Consider the following 21,376-nt stretch of genomic DNA (forward strand, 5'->3'; position numbering starts at 1 on the left):
TTCCGTCATTTTTTACTTATATTGTTTTCTTGTAATTATAGTAGATCTAGTGTAAGGAACAGATTTTTTTGTTGTATTGCGAAAAATATCAAAATCAGTATTATATGACAAATACTTGATATGTTAAAAAAATTGTGTCAATGGAAATTGTTTTGCTCCATTTTACCTAACATAAAAAAGTACTGCATGTATTTCCATATATGGCCATATACATATATATTTAAAGCACTGAATGCATAATCCTAACTTTACATATAATGCCATATTTGGCATTTTATTTAAATAGTCCTTATAAGTTTTCAATATTAATACTTTATATTTTTTATACGTAGTAAAAAATATGACCTGTTACTCGACGTTGAACTATTAGGACTTTACACAATACAAAATGGGCTCAAATTTCGTTGCAAATGTTCTTTTAAAACTGGTTGTATCTTATAATTTGTTTCAAACAATACTGTTTTGAAACAAATTAAATATAAATATTTTATGGTCCTTATCCGTTCGATATTATAATTGACTTGGAATAATGCCCACAACAATTTACCGTGTTGGTTAATACTATTTAATTTTTTTGACTGTGAATTTAATGAACACTGAATAAAATCGAAATATTAAAAAAACCGACCACTGGTTAACCAACATTTACCCCCGCCCCCTTCGGAAATTTTTGTAACGAAGTACATACATTTGACATTTTGAACACGCGTGATTATTGACAGTTGTCTGATTTACAATGCTCCCGACGTAGGTTAGACTAGTTATATATAACCTCTGGAAAAAGTGTACATATTTAAATATTTTTAAATAATTTTTAAATCACTAGCATTAAACGAGTACCTTTTCTGCGACTCAAGAATTTACAAACCTATTGTTTGCCTTTATTTCAAACATATGTAACTATTTCTTGGAACAAAAACTTTTCGAATAATGGTCGGTCGTTTAAAAAAATTTATTTCGTGCAAAAATATATTGAATAGTTATTCAGTTTATCATTACAATGAAATCTTACGTTTAAATTTAGGCCGCGCACCGTAATTTTTTTGTACTCAGTGAAAGTAACCGCTTCCTGGAATTTAAATTCATAGAACTGCCGGTCAGCCGTTATCCGACGATCCGGCGCCGTGTGAACCATTGCTTAGTGTTTTTCTTTAAATATGTGTTGTTCGATTTCGGGGGATGCCGCGCATATATCATTGCCTGGCGTTTCATCTGTGTAAGCTGCCAAGTTGCGTACGCGCTGGCAAATCGTTGCCAATTTGCGTCCGGATAGACAATAGGCGCCCAAGTCGTAATCCGATATTTCTCGTCCGACGGATCATTCTGATCGATGCGACAGTGTGGGTCGAGACGTTGCCCGTGACATCATCGCCGAAACGAGTTGCAGTAGATTACTCTTGTTGACTTTTTTCTTTGAAAAATTTGATCTGCGCCCGATTCCAAAATAACTAGGAATTCCCAAGATCTCGCGGAAACATGCCAGCGCGGCGATCTCTCACCCACGCCTTGGCATCGTCGAGGGTCTATTTATATTTTTCGGCAATATAAATAAACGCGTTATGGGGAACTCCTCGCCTTCTTCTGTGTGTGTGTGTGAGTGCCCGAAGATTAGCCATCGACCTTTGCAATCGCATTTCGAAAACCTTATAAAGCGCCGATGGCGGAGTGGTGGGAGCGAGACGGACGGAGAGAGAGGGTCTCCGATGGAGTAGGATTCCAGCGGTGCAAGTGATTCATGGCTGCGGCATTAGAAGGTCGTCTCGCGCTAGAAACCGAGCGGAGGCGCTAGAAATAAAACGGTTCATTGTGACGTTCTGTTGACGTGCGTGCGGATGTGTCGCTCGTGAAGTGGAGAGTGCATAGTGCATCATCGTACACCTGGGACGTTTCGTAACAATCTATCAAAATCACCATACATCCAGGTATGTCCTGCTGTTTTGCTATTGACTCATATCACCATGGCGACGATGCGAAGATGAAGAAGAAAAATTTATTTTATATAAATATTATTTTCCTTAAAGTTTCGCCGTCGCCATGGTGACAATTGATTATGAAAGAACCTACGTTATTCGTGACTTTTGAAGCTCATAGGAAAATTTGTATTTTATTATAGTATATTGTCTTGTTTACGTCACGCGATTGTAGTGCGCAGCTTATCTCACTGTCTATAAAACATATGTTCTGTTTCAACTGTTGTTTTATTAATTTGGAATGTCTTGAGATAAATCCTTCTATAGTCAAAACTAAATAACAAGATAATGTGGGAAAAATATTCCATAAAATATCTTTTAACCTCGAAAATATTATAGGATCGAGGATCGGAGTGGGGTACAAAGCAGCAACCCCATATAAATTCGTTTATAAATTAAATAAAACAAAAATATTGAGGTTCAAATGTACCCCGCTTAGAGATAGATGGGAAGGTTAAAAATACGCGATGCTCTGCAAAATTAACCTTGAAGTGTGTTCAATAAAATTATTTTTAATTGTTTTAATGTTGCAACAGGGTAACAATCAACACTTATAAATAGGTATTGGGGATGTTATATGTAGGGTCATTTACATTACATTTTTTATTGATGCAATGTATCTAACTCTTGTCAATACATTTTTTCAAAATGTTTCTTTTTCTTCAAATAAGTAATAATTTAACACATATTAATATGAATAAAACATAGTTTATAAATTAGTTTCTTGTCTCTCCTGTAAATTTGTCATTTTTGACTTATGTGCTTTAGTCAGCTGACCCTCGATATATATTTATAGTAAGACGTGACATGTAGATGTTTTTGAAATATTTTTACTTAGTGATGTGTGGAAGGGATGAGGGTTTTTTCTCATGTGAATCTATATATAAAATATATAATTTCATTGATAAATTAGTAGTAATATTTCAAAAAATAAATTTGATTATTCCCAAATATGAAGGAACACAATATTATCGTACTAATTGAAATGTTTACGCTAGAGTAGGTTTAAGAAGTTAAACCATATATTAATGATTTAACCCTTTGAGTAGTGAGCTAATTTATACACATTTGTTAATTTGTTGATATACACATGGGAGTGAGTTAATTTCACATATTTTTTCCATAATTATTTCTGTTGCTATTTATTTATTAATATTATATATTGGATTTATAGTAAATTATAAAAATGATGTCTTAATAATTTCTATTATTCAATTTCGTTAATTTATTTTATATATTTTTTTTTGCTTTTTTTGTTTCAATTCAGAGGTTCTTTAATATTAATATAACATATTTTTGTAAAGTTATATTTACTTCGTACTCTTTAATTTATTAATTTCTATAAAAATATTATATATAGATTAAATCAAATTAAAAAATTAATATAAATATAATGTTTTTTATTCATTATTTCTTCAGTTATATATGTAAATAAAAAATAAATAACTATTTGGGCTACCTCAAAACTGAAACTATTCAAGTAGTATCGCCGTACATGTACATGTACGGCGATACTACTTGAATAGTTTGTTAGTACTATACAACTTTAAAAGTTGGCCTGTCACTAGTCAATTTTAAATATTTAGATTTCTTTAAGTTCATAGTATTTAATTAAATGACGTGCATTTTTCTGGCCAAGTGGTCCCTGTTTAGAATCCACGCATGTATATTAAAAAAAAATATAAAAATATTACGACTTGAATTGATTGAAGCATACTAAACCGAATTTTGATCAATAGGAGGGCGCAAAAAACAATTATCCCTTCTCAGAAATCAAAAATCCATGTCAAAAGCAATAAAATCGTGCCGTCGCAGTGGGAACGCTCGGTCACTTTTCTGTGAATTTACGTGGGGAGGAATATATGTGGGATTTCTTCAAATTGGCTTATTGCGTGCACACTTCCATTGACAAGCTCATGTCTCGATAGCAATTATAGAGAATTCTCAGAAGATTTAACTCTTCCTTACAATAAGTGAGAATCGAGTGAAGCATATCTAAACCGAATTTTGATCAATAGGAGAGCGCAAAAAAAACAAACATTCAAAAATCCACGTCAAAAGCAATAAAATCGGTAACGAGCGTTCCCACTGCCACTTATTATCTTTGCTTGCAGAAAAAAAAATATATAATAAAATTAAGTGTAGCTTATAATACATAGAAAACAAAAAAAAACGATACTTCCCTGTGTACTTTCACGTACCGGGACATCCCCCTAGGTGCGGCGGTCGACCAATAATAGGGGTGAAATTTAAGAGCAAGTTATGATCACGCATTGAATTATGTTACTGTGTACTGACTCTTGCGAATAAATAGACATGGTGTATTTTTTAATGCTGAAAAAAATAAACTACGTTTAACAGCGTTTTTTGATACATTTTTTTAAATTTACGGTAAACTTACATTATTTATTATGTGTTATTGACTTCCATAACATTAATTCACGAATAACTTCATAAGCGTTACACTTGGATTTGGGTGTTTATTAAGTTAATTCTATGAACCTTTCGTTAAACATTTAAATGTAGTGCCGCAAAAATGTGCATAATAATGCTAAAAACAAAAAAAAAAATTAAAATTGTTTATGATTATTATATAATTAACATGTTTACTTTATAATGTATTATCAAAGCACCGGCATATTTAATGGTTGATTAATGATAAATCAATTAGCATGAAATGTTTATTATAATTAATACATACATACGTATAAAACCACAATCTATATGTATTACAGACTTGCTTTCGTAAATTGAAATGAACATTGAACAAAATTTGTGCCAAGAATCAGTAATTCACACTTGTCTGTAGTCTAATTACGCAAAATAATATTTTTATCATATATTTTATATATGTATATATACATACATATATAATAAATATATCATTCATAAACACACTCATAACAAGTTCTAATTTTTATGTCGGTTTCCGCCTATGATAAAGAACCTCTGGATATTATTGTTATCAAAACGTATTATATTACTGTTATATTATATATACACATAGACACATTATATTACATCAATTTGTAAACAATCGACAGTTTCTTCCTGGAACGAATATAATGAATCACAACTCGTAGAATCCTTAATTTGTGACATCGGTAACAGTAAATATTTATGCTATGCGTATCTCAAATATAATCATTATATATAATATGTGTATCTATTCACTCAGATTCGCGTCGAGAAGAGCTGTGTGAAACTTTCTTATGCATTTGGATCGATAACGTAGTCTCTTGTTATGCAATGTGACACAGTTGAACGACTTATATGGTCTTCTATATCAGTGATGCTAAACGTTAAGTCATAAAATATGTAAAAGCCTAATGGCATGGCTTGACCTTTAATAAAAAATATCAAGGTTCCTTTGGTGCAGTACAACTTTTTAAAAATATAATATTGATACACGTTTTATTGAAAATATTTACTACATAAAACGATATTCGTTAGGCCGTGCAGCTAGAATTTGTTTATGTCTTGACAAAAAAAAAACAATTACCAGTTTATTGGTATTAATTAAGCCGCGCAGTGACTATTTTTATCATTTTTTAGGCACGTGAATTGGGTTTCTAACTAACCCATCTCTTCCTACCCCTAAAAAATTCATATATTTTTAAATAACTCATGATTAAGCAGCAAGATAATTAAAAATATAGTTTAGGTACTACGTATTTTTTGATATATAATTTTTTTTTTTATTTTGTAATTGACAATTTATGGTTTCTATTTAAAAACTAATTGTCGGTCACTCACTGTCGTGAGGTACCGCAGCTAGTTATACATTAATATGTGCAGCGACAATTACCCCTGCGATTTCCTTAATATAATACATACATTACACATCTATTTTCTAGTCATTTTCATCATTTCTTTTTATCCACAAATAATTGCTATGGTTAACTAGGTCATGCAGCAAGAATTTTTATTGTTTTATATCCTGCATTGGGCTGATTAATTTTATATAAAATAAAAACTGTTTATATAATATATAATTCTTTTTAGAAACACAATCATGTTTTGTTGTGTACTCTTCTTTTCTCCGCAATATTCGAAACAATGTTGAAGATCTCTGATGTTGAAAAATACGTCTGTATACTGATCTTTCCTTTTGTTAAAATAATTTGTAAGGATTAACATTTGGACCACCTTTGAGATATGTACGTATTATATGTACATACATATATGACGGTTTTGAATAGATTTTGAAAGCCGTGAACTCTGAAAAGCATTTGACCTTTCAATTCTATCGATTCACAAGTTCATTCATTGCAATCACCGATGGTGATTCACGCTGTGTTTATGTCATGTTAATTCCGTACGTTTTACGATCGCGCGATGATAATCTCGGCTTGTTTACATTTTACCTCTCCGGTGTAAACTAGTATATCTGCTCGACCGGATTCACCTATGTTTGGAGACGCGTTCTCGACACATTCTTCTCAATTCTCGTTTTGCACAAGCAGTTTATAACGATCGAGATTGGGAATTCCCGCGAGACGTTCTCAGCTCTGCCCCTTGCCAAAACTTAACAAGCGCTGGGAAAACACACATACACCGGCGCCGGTTATTATCGCAGCTCTTGTTTTATTTATAAACTCCTGGACAATTTCTGACTCGATTCCTAGAAATTCCATAATGTAAACATGGAGTATGCAAATGCGAACGCGCCTGAGAGAGGGAAGGAAAATGGAACGTTTGATCGATGAAAGTACCTCCCATCCTCGCTCCGTATTCTCCATCTTCTCGACATATTTATTTCTTGAATAATTTATGCTGATCACATGCGTGTCCCTTGATGGAGGTTCCGTGTTTATGTCATATTATAATATGAATCTTATTTATCGTAAGAGTCAACTAGTAGTGCGTTAGCACCGTGTTTTTACACGATTCTAAAGGTCAGAGCCGAGATCTAAAGATGAACATAACATCCGTGCCAGTTTCGCTATATCTCATCATCATCGTATTGAATTAGGAGATTGCCTCGTTGAGCGCTATGATGCTAAACCGTGTGTCATCGGATATTGCATATTCAAATCTCGACGTGTTGGTAAATTGTTTAGGATGATAGGTTAAATACAACGGCGGCAGCAGCACAGCCGGTTCGCTTATCAGTTATACAATTAATTGTTAACGCGCTGATTGCGCGCTTTCATTAGTTAAAATTCGCTTTATGTCGTTCACTGAGCGTATTCGGCGTGTTTTAGTCATCCCACGCATATCTGGCGCTATCTCGCTGTAATCGCGGAATTTGTGTTAACTTTATCGCTAAACATGTTCCGTTACATTTACGTATGATTCTGAAATAACAAGCTTATGTTAAAAGAAATCACATTCATATACTGGCATTTTCCATGAAGAAAATGAAAAAATTATAATTTTTTACTTATTTTTCTTCGAGATATTGGGCGCGTAGGGAGCAAAATTATATTTTACTTAAAATTATATTTTTTAAATATAGACGGCGTAACACAAATATCGATATTTAACCCTTTAAGCGCCAGCGACTTTAGTGAGTCACCTGTTATTTCTCTTCACGGGTCAGGATCTTTTTCTAAAAATAAATATAAAATACTTGTTTTACTGATAAATGAAGATAGTACAATAATTTAAATTGTAAATAATTCGCTTGTTTTAAAAAAATAATTTGTAAAAAAAAATAATCAACAAATGGCTCACCGGTGAGTCGCTGGCGTTTAAGTGTTACTAGCTGTCGGTCCCTCAATATTTACTTTTATTACTGTTCAAATAAAATCAAATGTATTTTTATAAAAAAAAAATGTTCAAAAGGAGTTGGTAAACTATGTACATATACGAAAACGTCCATTGACGCTATGAAAGGAATCGGCTCTACTGCATTCGTTCACTCTGCTGTTAATATTTTAATCTATATTTTTTATAACCTTTGGAAGCGGCAATTCCCCTATTTTATTTCTAAGTATTGATAATATTTTGTTTATATTTACCTAGAATATGAAATTCACAATTTTACTAGATGTTTATGTACTTTATCATGTATCGGCATGAAACTGTACCTTGCTTCAGAACTGCGGTCCGAATTTTTTTATGGAAAATGCTACACATACTATACTACAGTAGTTCATCTTTAATAAATAACTACCACTATCGTTCAGAATCCACGTTCCAGGACTTGGTCCAGTGAGAGGAACATTGGCTCGCGAGCCGCATGCGGCTCTTCAAGACTTATTGTAGCTCAATTAATAAATAAAAAATATTTGTTTATTAAAAATTAAAAAATAATCTGCTCGAAACCTATGTAATATGATTTGAATTTATTACTGCTGGTAAAGAAAAAAATATTTCAAAATTAGGTCAGAGTATTTTCAGTTTTTAAAGAAAAATACTGTTCCAAAAGGATATACTATTAAAATGACATTCAATCACTTTCCTCGCTTAAAAAAAGCCGTTTCAAAATCTGATCTTAATTGTCAAACAAAATTGAAATACCTGTTGAAGATTTGCAGATTTATTAGCATTAAAACTAAAATTAAATTAAATTATTAAATCCGTTTGAAATCGATGTGATTAACAATGGTTTTACGTAATTAATACATTCACTACCTTAAATGGTATCAGGAAATTTGAAATTGAGATGCAAGAAGATCAGTGTCTCAAGTGATACATATACCGATAAAAAATCAATGAATTTTGAATATGTGTACCAACAATTAAGTACAATTTGTAAAATGCAGCATATCGCTTATTTCCAATTTTTGGATCGATATATGATGTTGAATCGTTGTACTCAACGATGAAATTGACTAAATCAATGTTCCGTTCATAGTAGTCCAACCATAACCTAAAACAAAGGTTGCCAACCCGCGGCCCGCGGGCCGCATGCGGCCGCCTTAAACATTTTTCATCACACTTTTATTTTATAATGCAACAATTTTTACTCCAAAAAAATGTCTATAGTGTATTTAAATCTAAAATGGGGATATATACTTTTATATATGGCTCGTGGAGTTATGAAGCATTTCCAAAATGGCCCGTAAGATCATTTGGGTTGGCCACTCCTGATCTAAAAGAATTAATATGTAGCTCAATTTATAATTATCAACCTGATTATAAAAAAATAATTTCAACATCACAAATTAAAAAGTACAGCTATGCGTATACATTACTGACAGCTTTCATTAAGTCACAACGCCACAACTCAAGCGTTAATTCTTATTTAAACTTCCTTATTATGAAATTTTTGTCATTGCCTCATTAATAAGGTGACTAAATTGCAATTTGGCTATATTTATTTCCAAAATTCGAGCGGTAGGCGTGTGTCATTTTTTTTGGTTCGTCCAAATTAGGGGAGTTCCCTGTCGTTTCAGTCTTTCCAGGTCGTTGCTTTTCTTCCACGAAACGTCCAAAGAATTTGAGGATTTTCCTCATTTTTAAATGATTGTGATCCAGATCGAACTAATGATGCTTTGTAGAAAGCGTTACTCGTACTCCAGTCTGATATTTTGATATGCTGAACGCGTAGCTTTTCCAAAACAATCCTCGAACGGCGATTGCATCAGCCCGGTGTAAAAAAACACTCCGTGAACTTGAAAGATGGTGCCTAATGGTCGACGCACACATTCGCTCACGGCAATGATGTCACACCTGTCGCGCGTGACTCACAGTTGCCTGCTGCCCGTTCGCATGCCTGATATCGACTCTCCGGGTGCCTACGTCACCGTTGGTGATCGCACCCGGATTTGGCCGATTTTTGCATACTCCCGCAGCTTTTGGCGCTGGTCTGCCAACGTGCTCCAAAGAGCGACACCGTTTCTCGGAACTCGTCGGGCGTCTCCGCGAATCGTACAACTTATATATTTAGACGCCGTGCACGAGTTGTTTTCGAAATTCACCGAAGAGGCGTTGCTGCAATGGTTTCGTTAATTACCTTGCAGCATGTAACATTGATAAGATCTCGTTCAGTCCATCTGTTGCTAAAGAAAGTTTTGTTTATGTTTCTGCATCTAGTATTGCCTGCCATCTGCTGTGACAACCAAAGACTTTGATTTAGCGCTTTTCTTTTATTTTCAGTTTGATTAGAAACTGTAAAATTATGGAAGTGGTCCGTTCCATCCTCAACGCTCGCAGCATAGTCCGTCGTAGTCGGTACCAAATATTTTATTTGAACGGCGTTCCAGAGAGTATTCTTTTTATTAAAATTAAAAATTAGAATTACCTGAATTACTGTAATGCTAGCGCCAGTTCCTATCGCACAATCTTACAATACACAAAGATTGAGCATTTGATTTGATACTGGTTTACCACAATCTGGTTATTTAATAACTAGGTTGTCTAATGGCTCAGTCAATTATCCATTTGATGAGTAATTGCCAGTCATTTCTTGGAATTGTTGGGGGACTCCTTGAGCAGTTGAAAGTGAGACGGTCTATTAACATCACGCCGGTCAGCATAACCCCAAGAGTCGAATTCAATCGGTGCTCAGTGGCGGATCGAGAGAAATTTTGCATCGCCCAAGGGGGGAGCAGCAGCGCAAGTGTTGAAAAATGTGTTGTAAAATTTCATAACGTGCGCTGCGAGGCCGAATTCTTGCGAAAATTACACGACTTTAATGCGGCAACGTCACGCACGCGGTTCGATTCTGTTGATTTATTCTATTTGAACGTTTACATTTTTTCTTCTGTAAATGTTTGCCTCTCGTGCGTCACTCGGGACCCATTCGGGTGTTTGTTCTTTTTTTGCACATGGATATTATCTTGCGTTTCTTGCGTCTGTAATGTATGTACGTACATACCTATATGCATACACACAAACACATTTTCTTATCTATGTGTGTATGCTTTTTTATTTGTGGCAATCGTGACATATGTTTTTGAGACGATTCTTACTTCGTTGTGTATGCATGCGCCTCGCGGTTATTATTCGCGTGAGACATTCCGAAATTCTCGAAGTCGCGCTTCTATTTTTGCTGACGTTTGCTTGTGTATTTTCAGGAAATGTTTTGGCAGTGTCCGGACAGCACGCCCGTGAGCATTTACCCATGCGGGACGCAGGGATGCACGACGTCAATTCGGGTAAGGATCTTGGATTTAATCTCATTACACTTCTTAACCTTTACCGGACAAAAACTTTTCATTGAATCCACTGCGGTCCAATTTATTTAATCACAATAATTAGGCTTCTTACTTATTATTTATATATAATTTATTAAAACGTTCCAGATGTTGGGACCACTACCTGTAAAAAAAACACCCAAAAATGCAATTCCAAAAGAACGAATGTTTCGCTCTATCCCTGTAAAAAAATATTTAGTTAATTGTTCACTATTGTAATTCATACAACATCAATGGTTCTCAACATATTTTTAATCGCACGGAATTTAATGCTGTCTTTTATTACTTTGATATATGAAACACTTAATATATTTATGTATGTACATATTTATATATTAACCATCCAAGATGTTAACGCTCATCATCGTTGTGTTGAAAATAAGGGTGCGTGTAAGCATGCATGCATACATATCAGTTTTCCGCGAATTTGTTTACACCGATAGGAGAACGTACCAATACTAAATCAGGGCTGTTTTAAGGGTAGGGAGACCATACGTTGGAAATTGAATTAATAATTATAATGTTTCATATTTTTATTATAAATTAGTGTCATGTTGTGGTATTTTGTAATCAATAAAACAATTCCTGTAATATTCTATTAGTATTTTTAAAAATATTATATTAAACATATATTAAACCTGGAGAGTGATTCAATGTGTATATAAATAAAAAAAATAAGCAAGAAAGTGATATTTTACATTTTCCTCGACAAATTAAATTAAAAAAGGAAAAATGAATTGGACATGTAATTTCACATGGTCACCCTAAAATATTTCTCACCAATACTATATCGATGAGCGTTCACATCTTGGACGGACTGTACATGGTGTTTGGTTATATTCATCCATCGTATGATATTTCTCAATACAATCTTCCATATTAAATATGATTTTAAATTACGTTTTTAAACATCTTATTTGTTTTTTTTTCACTAGTTTTTTTTACATAATATAAAAATTTACTTTATGAGAATATTACCTATTTGATAAGCCATGCCTAGTCCATTTCGTAACGATTTTTTTGTCCTTCATGCAAATACTATAATATTATTGTTAGTTTATTTACATGTTACAACTTCTCCCTTGCGTATTTTTTATTGCTTGTGTTAGACCAGAATCTAGCGTTTATATTAGGACTTTATAATATTATTACGATTGAATGAAGCATATCTAAACCGAATTTTGACCAATAGGAGAGCGCAAAAAACAATTATCCCTTCTCAGAAGTCAAAAATCCACGCCAAAAGTAATAAAATCGTGCCGTCGCAGTGGGAACGTTCGTTACCGAGCGTTCCCACTGCGACGGTGCCGACACGATTTTATTGCCTTTGTCGTGAATTTTTTTTTTTGCGCCCTCCTATTGACCAAAATTTGGTTTGAATATACTTTAACTAATACTCTCATATCCGTAATAAAATCGGTAAGGTAGATAGCTATAATATGTTTAAAACATAGTGTAAAATCCAAGTGCAAACAAACTATGGAGCAATATGCGAGATGCGATATCTGTCAGTACTTTTTCTGCTTATTTTCCCTTGAGAGAAATATTTTGGACTTGACCTAATGAACGTTCTAAGATCGTAATTAGTTTTAGAACTTTGATTAGATTAGGTTTGGGTGTGAATAGAAAATGGACTTTTCTCAACTGTTAAATATAATTTCCTGTACATTTTAGAGCAGCGTTTAATTTCACTAGCGCCTATCAGTTAAATTATATTTTTGCTAGTAGAAATATATATTTACTGGTGAAAATGTATTTAAACTTAACTAGTGAAAATATATCTTCATTGAAAAATACATATTTATAGATCGCCTGTGAATAAATAACGACTGTCAAATTGAGTTTCATAGACATTTAAGAGCAGCATATAATTTCACTAGCGCCTATCAGTTAAGTTATATTTTCGCTAGTAAAAATATATATATTTACTGGTGAAAATGTATCTAAACTTCACTATTGAAAATATAATTTTACTGAAAAATACACATTCACTGTAATATTTATACATCTCATGTAAATAAGTAATGTAATGTATATATTACTACGTCTGAAAAAGTTGAAATCATGTAATTTTACTAGCTCCTCCTGCCAGACAAATTATATTTTCACTGGTAAAAATATATATTTACGGGTAAAAATGTATTCCGATATAATTTCACCGAAGTGACATATTTAAAAAAAATATTTACGGGATAACCTTTTTTGAGGGATAACACAAAAAATTTTTGGCATTTCAGCTTTTTCAAAAGGGGGGGGGGGGTGCAACAATGTGCCAGTCAGTGGTTGTTTTTTAATATTTCGATTTCATTAAGATTCCTAGTATTTATTGTGTTTTTTTTTTAAAAAAAGTTCCGCAACTGTGGTTGGATCATTCTTTATACGATATCCTTTAGCATGTACAATGCATCACAAAAATCTATCATACAACTGAAGGACTACTCTTGATTAAAATAAACTATCAGCCTAAGTAATATATTGTTGGAAGTGTCTCTGAGTAACTAACGAAATAAATTACTGGAATTTTTATCATCAAGTCATTTAAAATGGATTTAAAAAATATAAAATATATTGGGCATAACACACATGCCTTTGGACTTCTAAAGATTTAGATTTACTTGTTCAATTTGGAGTGCTTCCGATAAACAAGCAGAATCTTGAGCTGCGAAATCTACTGCCAGTTTTCAAAAGTAGATTTTGAAACAGAATCTCAGATAGCCTTCTAAGATACTAAATAGCTTCTTCATTAAAATCTCTCAAAGGTCACCCAAATCCTTCACAATCAGTATTACAGTATTTTACTCATAGGCATGTGACTAGATTATTAAATTCCAGGAAAATAACACATTCTTATCATAACAAAATAGCAATGCGGAGGGCAGGTGCAAGTAGACTATCTTATCTATCCCTTACACCTTTACTTTTTTTTCAATTCGTCGAAAACGTTACACAACAAACCAACGTGCTCGTGATATCGCTTCCCGTCGCCATATCGCAGTAGCAGCGTTGTAATATCGCACGTGCGCGATTTCTGACCTAAATTTAAATTGTTCAATTCAAAGTCTTTCCGTCTAGCGATGGTGTTTTGTATCTGTCGGAGAGCTCAGTGGACTGTGATACTTTCAAATAACCTTCTGATACCAACTCCTTCGACTGGTCCGGCGGGACAAACGGCAAAGTTGCGGTATGCTTCATATTTCTCCAGTTCCTGCTATTCATAGTCGGCGAGAGTGGGTGAAGACCAAATGATGACGCATGCATCTGCTTATCCGCCACCCTGTTCTTTTATATCCCGCGTTGCTAATTCACAGCTTTGTAATCCAATGCGTCACGTGTTTAAAACGCTATAAATATGAAGTTTTTAGGGAGTAGTCACCAGTAAACAAGTTGAAGGACTTACGTTTGTAAGCTTATATAGACGTAGTAGTTTATACTTTACCTTCTAGGTCATCTTCCATATATATAAAATGGTTTTATTTTTTAAATCAATTAAAGATTTAAAACACCATGAGATACGAGAGACAATAATCATAAACTCGCGACACTTCTATGTTAAAAACGAGAGACGAAGACGAAACTTTTTTATAATGCGATGCTGGGATTTCCTTCATGTATTGTCATAATTGTTTTTATTATTTAGAGCACGAATCAAATTAGTCGGGGGCGATCCTTAACTTTGCCCACCAATATAATTATGTCTTCAATATGCTAAAACTATCCGGAGCAGGCGGCTTCTTTTGACCACCCCCCCTCTACGCTACATAACCGTTACATATTATATACATATAAAAAAATATGCAAAACAGTTTTCATGCTTGATCAAATATGTTAATGATTATCTTAGCATGTGCAATAATGACTTCGACTTTTATCGATTCTAAAAAAAACTGTAGCTAGCCAAAAATATTTTTATCTATAGAGGCAGCATTTTATGACCGGCTGGGTCATAAAATCAGCAATTGTTTAACTATTGTTCATTGTTTTAACATATATAATTCGTGGATATATATATTTTTAGCGCATTCAGTTAATAACCACATTACACGAACGGTCCTTCCATCGCGAAATTGCCGCTCCCAAGCATGTGCCGCCCGGGGCCGGTCCCCCCTAGTTACCATTTTGACTTAATCACTAACACAATCGACGGAATTTTGAAACTAAATCAAAGTCAAATTACATATACCTAGTTATAATATGTCACATTTGTATTATCAATAATTAAAATTTCGGCCTATTCATAATCATAATATATTCATTAGATGACTGCTGATTGTTTTGATATTTTTGCACTATTAATTGTAAATTTAAATATATGTTTCTAGAATTTTAATATAAAAAAATTGAATATATATTCAAGTAGCCTTTTTATTTTTTTTTTGTAAATGCTAATAATTAATACTGAGAACTTTTAGGTCGTTTAAACATTATACCGAATAATATGCATGTTTAAACAGCCATACCGGTGCAATATATTGAACGTAAACACTAACAACTGTTTATTCTTGACAACTGCGCCTTTCTATATATTTGTATAAAATGCAAAAGCATAAATCTCCAGTTCATTGAATGGTGAGTCGGCTAGTTTTAATGAGGTTGTTTCGCGGAATAAAGACGCTGCAGCTGTGTAATTTACGCCTTTTACAAGTACGTTTTAAATGCTTTATTTAAGACCATCAATAATGCACAAAATAGCATAAATGTGAATGTTACTACTATTCAAATATAAATTTATATATGAATTATTAATTTACAAAAATCTAATAGAAAGCTATTTTAATGTTTATTTAATGACACCCTTTATCCATCCCTCCCACGCCAATAGAACATCGATGGAGATAAATATACTTAAAAGAGTATGAATTAATTTTTGCCATGGCTTTTCTGCCGGTTTCTTTTCAATATTAAGGGGCTTGAACTTTTTAGTTCGCATATTTTACTTGATACTACTAATTGAAGGCTTCCTTTTAGAAAGTAGATATGTCCATAAAACCAAATTTTACAGGAGAGCAAAAACTATTTTCGTTCCTTATTTAAAAAAAATACTTTATTTTGTATTTTTTACATTTATAAATACGATATATAAAAAGAATAACAAAAAAAAAATTGTACAATAAAAAAAATAAAAACCGACGTGGACATCGCATGTTTTTAGTCAAACAAGTGGACATGGCTCGTTTTTACAATAATAAAAAAATATTTTTCCTCACTACTTGATCCGCACGCCTTCACTATCTTGTTTCACAAACTCTCAATTATCATTGTCACGTGCTAAATTTTCATAAAACTGTATTTATAGAAATTTGGAGGTAATTAGTTAATATTAAGCAAATTTTTTTGCTGCTGTAATTAGTACCTGTTTAGAAGATAATGGAAAAATATACACTATACCCTCGCCTTTGGTTAAAAAAAACATTATAATGTCATAATGAAAGAGACTCGCGTGAACAATAGCAGGTAGCAAAATGCAAGTTTAATATTTGTCGACGGTATGTCATTTTTTAGTATCTCATTTTTTTCTTATGTCAATTACAATGAGTTATAAGATTGATTAGACGTATTTTATTTATTTTTCTATGAGTATATACTATAGTTCATACAAATGCTGGATAATTCCATCCGACGTAAACGGTAGCGTCATCACTTCACATACGCGTTCGCCGGTGTTTCTTAAACCTTTAAATGCTGCAGGAAATATGTATATTTTCCTTAGCTTTGCAATAATCGAGGGTCAGAATGGATGTTTGAATGCACTCGAAATGTACAAAATACGGGTGTTAGAAATAACGCTAACAAATATAAAATAATTAAAACCATATTATAAATGCAGAAAAAAATAGTAATTCCAGTTTCATACAAACTACAATAAAAGTGTGATAAATAACGTTTATTGCATTTCAACACAGCGATAAAAATACATATGAAAACAGTGCATTGATCTGTCAAATGAATCGGTATTCTCAAATATGCACATGTATATAACTCCCTATACATTCACAGAACAGTTTTATTGCTTTAAATGAACAATTAAAACAGTATTGACTTTTTCGCTTCAATTCAAATAAAAACTGCAATGGAAACAATTTATTTTATTACTAAATTTGCATTGCTTTTTCTATATTATATGTATAGATAACTGAAATAGATAATTGACTCCGTATTTTATAACTACAAGGGTAAAAGATTTAACAAAAAGGATCAAATTGTATTTGTGAAATATCAAAAATTGCAAATGATACGCCAAAATAAAATTAGTTTTTCTAGAGCGAAGGATGCGAGGGTCGCCAGAAGCGGGTGCCTGCTCTGCCTGTGCGTAACGGCGGTGCTGTCTAAAATTTACATTTGTATACGTTAGATAAGCACGGTATTGTCCAAACGTTTTTGCATATAAAATGGCAAATTTTAAAACGTGCGTCAGCTATTTCTGTGGTCGTTATGATTTCGAGGAGGTCTTCGACGTAAATTTCGCGACTCTTCAAATTCCAGGTTCATGTTGTTATATAAGGTTTCGAGGAAGGTTTGAGGTCGTCTTATCACATTCGAAGACTTTTATTGATGTTTGGTTATATTTATCCATCATATGATATTTCACTATGCAACATTTAAACATCTCCTTTGTTTTTCTTTCACCATTTTTTTTACATAATATAATAATTTACTATATAAGGATAGTACCTATTTGATAAGCCACGCCTAGTCCACGTCGTGTCGGTATTTTTGTCCTTCCATTTAAATACTACAATATTGTTCGTTCATTTATATGTTACAACTTCTCCCTTGCGTATTTTTTTTATTCCTTCTGTTAGACCAGAGTCTAGCGTTTGTATTAAGACTTTATAACAATTTTACGATCGATTGAAGTATACCTAAACCGAATTTTGACCAATAGGAGAGCGCAAAAAATAATTATCCTTTCTTAGAAGTCAATAATTCACGTCAAAAGCAATAAAATCGTGCCGTCGCCGTCGCAGTAGGAACGCTCGTTACCGAGCGTTCCCACTGCGACGGCACTAACACGATTTTATTGCTTTTGTCGTGAATTTTTGACTTCTGAGAAGGGATATTGACCTCCTATTGGCCAAAATTCGGTTTAAATATACTGTAACTAATACTCTCATATTCGTAATAAAATCGGTAAGAATAGCTATAATATTTTTAAAACATAGTGTAATATCCTAGTGCAGACAAACTATGGAGCAATATGCGAGACGCGATATCTGTCAGCACTTCTTCTTCCGTTATTTTTCCTTGAGAGAAATATCAGTTGAGTTATATTTTCGATAGTAAAAATATATATTTCTACTGGTGAAAATGTATCTAAACTTGCCGTCGGTGTGTACGTATTTTTTGTGGCGGTATTTTCGCTTTATTTTTAATTATTTTAGTTTATTTTTGGTTTTAGGCCAGTTTTGGGCAGTCAGTGCTCGTTTTTTTATTATTTAGATCCCATTGTGATTCATAGTATTTCATTAAATGACATGGGGGCAAATGCACTTGCCTGCTCAAGTCTATGCAGCACTAAGTACCTGCAGCTACACAATCAAACTGCGCGTGTGTGACCTCTACATAAGTCCATATATATACAATATAGGTTCTGATCCCCAGACGTGAGACATCTTTCCAGTGCTCACTATAGCCGAAGAGCACTTACGTTGTCCGATTCTGAGAACCAGAACTGTCAACATTATTCAGTTGGTGTGTCAGCTCGTTGAGGTCGCAGTCTCTCACCTGCTCCCTCCCCCGCGCATTCTCTTTCCGATGCTGGTAAAATTATTGGAAACTCGCCTAAGGCACGTCCATCGCCATCTGCAGCTGCGTTGGCCGCTGCCATATTTGCGATCCCGCGAGGAATGCCCCTCTGCATAAAAATAAATCACGTCGATTACTCAGACATTCGGCTCGGATCCCAGGAAACGCTTCCGTTTCGGGCCGTCGCCGCCCATAAGTGGACGAAACTCTGTCGTGCCTTGAAAAACTGGAGAATTTCACAACGAGGCTCGATTTACGGCCGGTCGGCTTCTGCTATGCATATGTGTGTGTGTAGATACGGCGGTGTCGTTCGTTGTACAATCTGTTTGTTACCGAGAACCGCATGACGAATACGTAGCTGATAGTGCGATTCATGTGTGCAGTGCGGTCGAAAAAGTTCTGGATAGAAATGCACGTCTAAACTGGAGTCTCGGTGACGAACGGGAGCTCCAGCTTAGACATCTGTACACTGGCTCGGACCATCCAGCTCCTCAATTACCAGGCAAGAGACAAAGATGTCCGTCATGAGGAACTTACATATGTTTATTGCATTAAGTATATTTTTTTCGCGAATTATGTTTCGCGGTAAGCAAATTAAAGACTTCTGTATTAGACCAACATATCAAATCTTTAAAAAAAAATATTTGCTATTCGATCGCTATTCTTGTCTCGGCAGTGCGATGCTCAAAAAAGTGATGGGGGGAAAGTATAAAAACATTGGGATGTCTATTATAAGTAAAACTCACATGTTGAAAGTGAATAACTTTATAGACCAGAAACTTTTAAATTACACTGTGCGCTACTGGAATACACACATGGTTGTTCACGCCGATTTTTATTATTATTGTGTTAACGCCACGCTATTTACTACCGCACAATATTGATAAGGAGTTTTTATCTGAACTCGGGAGGCGTACAATTTTGGTCAACTCGCCATGTTTACGTCTTCGATTATCACACCGTGAGCGAACCGCGATACTACATAGATAAATTACCGGAATATCCGTCTAATTTCACCGTTTTATTTCAACAAACAATAATGCCAGTCGACCACGATGGCCGGGGGAAACCGTCATTATTCTGGTGAGTCATCCCCAAAGCTATTTTTTTAAAGTAATGATGACACGAACGGTAACATCGGGGTCACAATATCGGTCGCATCCAATCATTCGACGAAAAACCCGAAAGTAATCGCGTATGTGGTTCTCACTTTGCCACCGGAATGCTATCGCGAACAACCAATAAATAATTTATCAAGTCACTAGTACTGCCACTGTAGAAGGAGAAACGTCCTCAAGTGGAAGTTGTTCGGTTTCCTTTCGGTATCATCGTTGCACCGTTTCTTGTGATTTTGTGTATAGATAGAACTAGTACAGCTATATGCATATATTTATTAAAAAAAAAACAAATATAACTTTGCTGTTTCATGTCAAGGATTATTATATGTTGATTTTTAGATTATAGAGATAGATGCTTCTATTTTTATAGAATTCATCTGCGTAATTGCTGTTTCATGAAAGATAACATTTTCTTTTTTATAAATGCTTTTCCATATGTAACTTTGTTGTGAATGGATACACTTGTGGTGTGCGGTCTGTTTTTTTAATAATCCAAGTATTATAATAAATATACACAATTCAAGTACTATTTTTAATTTGTCTCTTAATATCTTCACACCACATTCATTGAGATTTTCTGATACAACTTCATAATTATTCACATATTCACTTTTTATCGATTGCTCAAAAGTTGTCCGCACGATAATATTTTTGATAAATTAATGTGATTTTTAAAGAAAAATAACACATTGAAGACCGCCAGATATTTGCAATAGTTAAGATAAGTTAGGGATTGATAAATGTGCATAGGAAGATCAATAGATAGTGTTAAGTAATAAGAATGGGAATCGAAATGTGTTTCATTACTTAGAAACAATAGCTGGCTATAACGCTCGGACATATCCGACTGATCTGTCCGTCGCGGGTGCCTGGCGGACAAATCCGATCGTATGTGGTGAGAAAAGACACAGATTTGTCTGTCCGTCGTCAGTCCGCTGTACGGATCGGACACGGACAAGCAAATCCGAGCATCACGTTTGCACATATGTGCGCTTTTTGTTTGTCCATTCTTAAGAAATTTCTTCCAAACAGATAAAACTATCATGGCAAGTTTTTGCTCTTTTGAAAAAGACATCAGACAACTGTTTTGTTAAGACTGATGTCCGAGTTCAGACAGTTTGCGTGTGTGGCGAAGCTATGACAGATTTGTCCTGGTGTCCGTCGGTCATATATGTGCATGTGTGCTTAGCTAATAGAGTTGGAGAAATGGATATTGCTTTTTTAAAATGATTTTTATGCGTATTTTTTACGCATAAAAATCGTGAGATTTCTCGCTGCCCGAACAAATTATACAACTGTAATTTTCACTGGTGGTAGAGAATTTTCATTGAAATACTATGACACAGCGCATTGGATGTTGTTAATATTCGTCTTAAGTTGGGTTTTTGTTGCTGGTTCATATAAGTATACACGACTTTTAAGATAACTGAATAAAAAAAGAAGAGGGGTCAAATCT

The 21,376-nt window shown here is 34.0% G+C and overlaps 1 protein-coding gene across 4 annotated transcripts in view; it reads left to right on the top strand.

Moving 5' to 3' along the window:
- The window catches only part of shn (zinc finger protein schnurri), a 66,292-nt gene that overhangs the window by 26,192 nt on the left and 18,724 nt on the right, over nucleotides 1-21,376 (top strand). For 3 of the 4 annotated variants that reach the window (XM_088186750.1, XM_088186753.1, XM_088186752.1), the window contains exon 2: nucleotides 10,940-11,020. In XM_088186750.1, the coding sequence (XP_088042876.1) occupies nucleotides 10,940-11,020 (81 nt within the window). Of the gene's footprint in view, nucleotides 1-1,676; nucleotides 1,923-10,939; nucleotides 11,021-21,376 lie in introns of those variants that run through there. The other variant, XM_088186751.1, reaches the window with a different exon arrangement.

Source organism: Plectrocnemia conspersa, unplaced genomic scaffold, assembly GCF_051122295.1.
Source record: "Plectrocnemia conspersa isolate PC_06_02 unplaced genomic scaffold, ASM5112229v1 ptg000005l, whole genome shotgun sequence".
NCBI lineage: Eukaryota > Metazoa > Arthropoda > Insecta > Trichoptera > Polycentropodidae > Plectrocnemia > Plectrocnemia conspersa.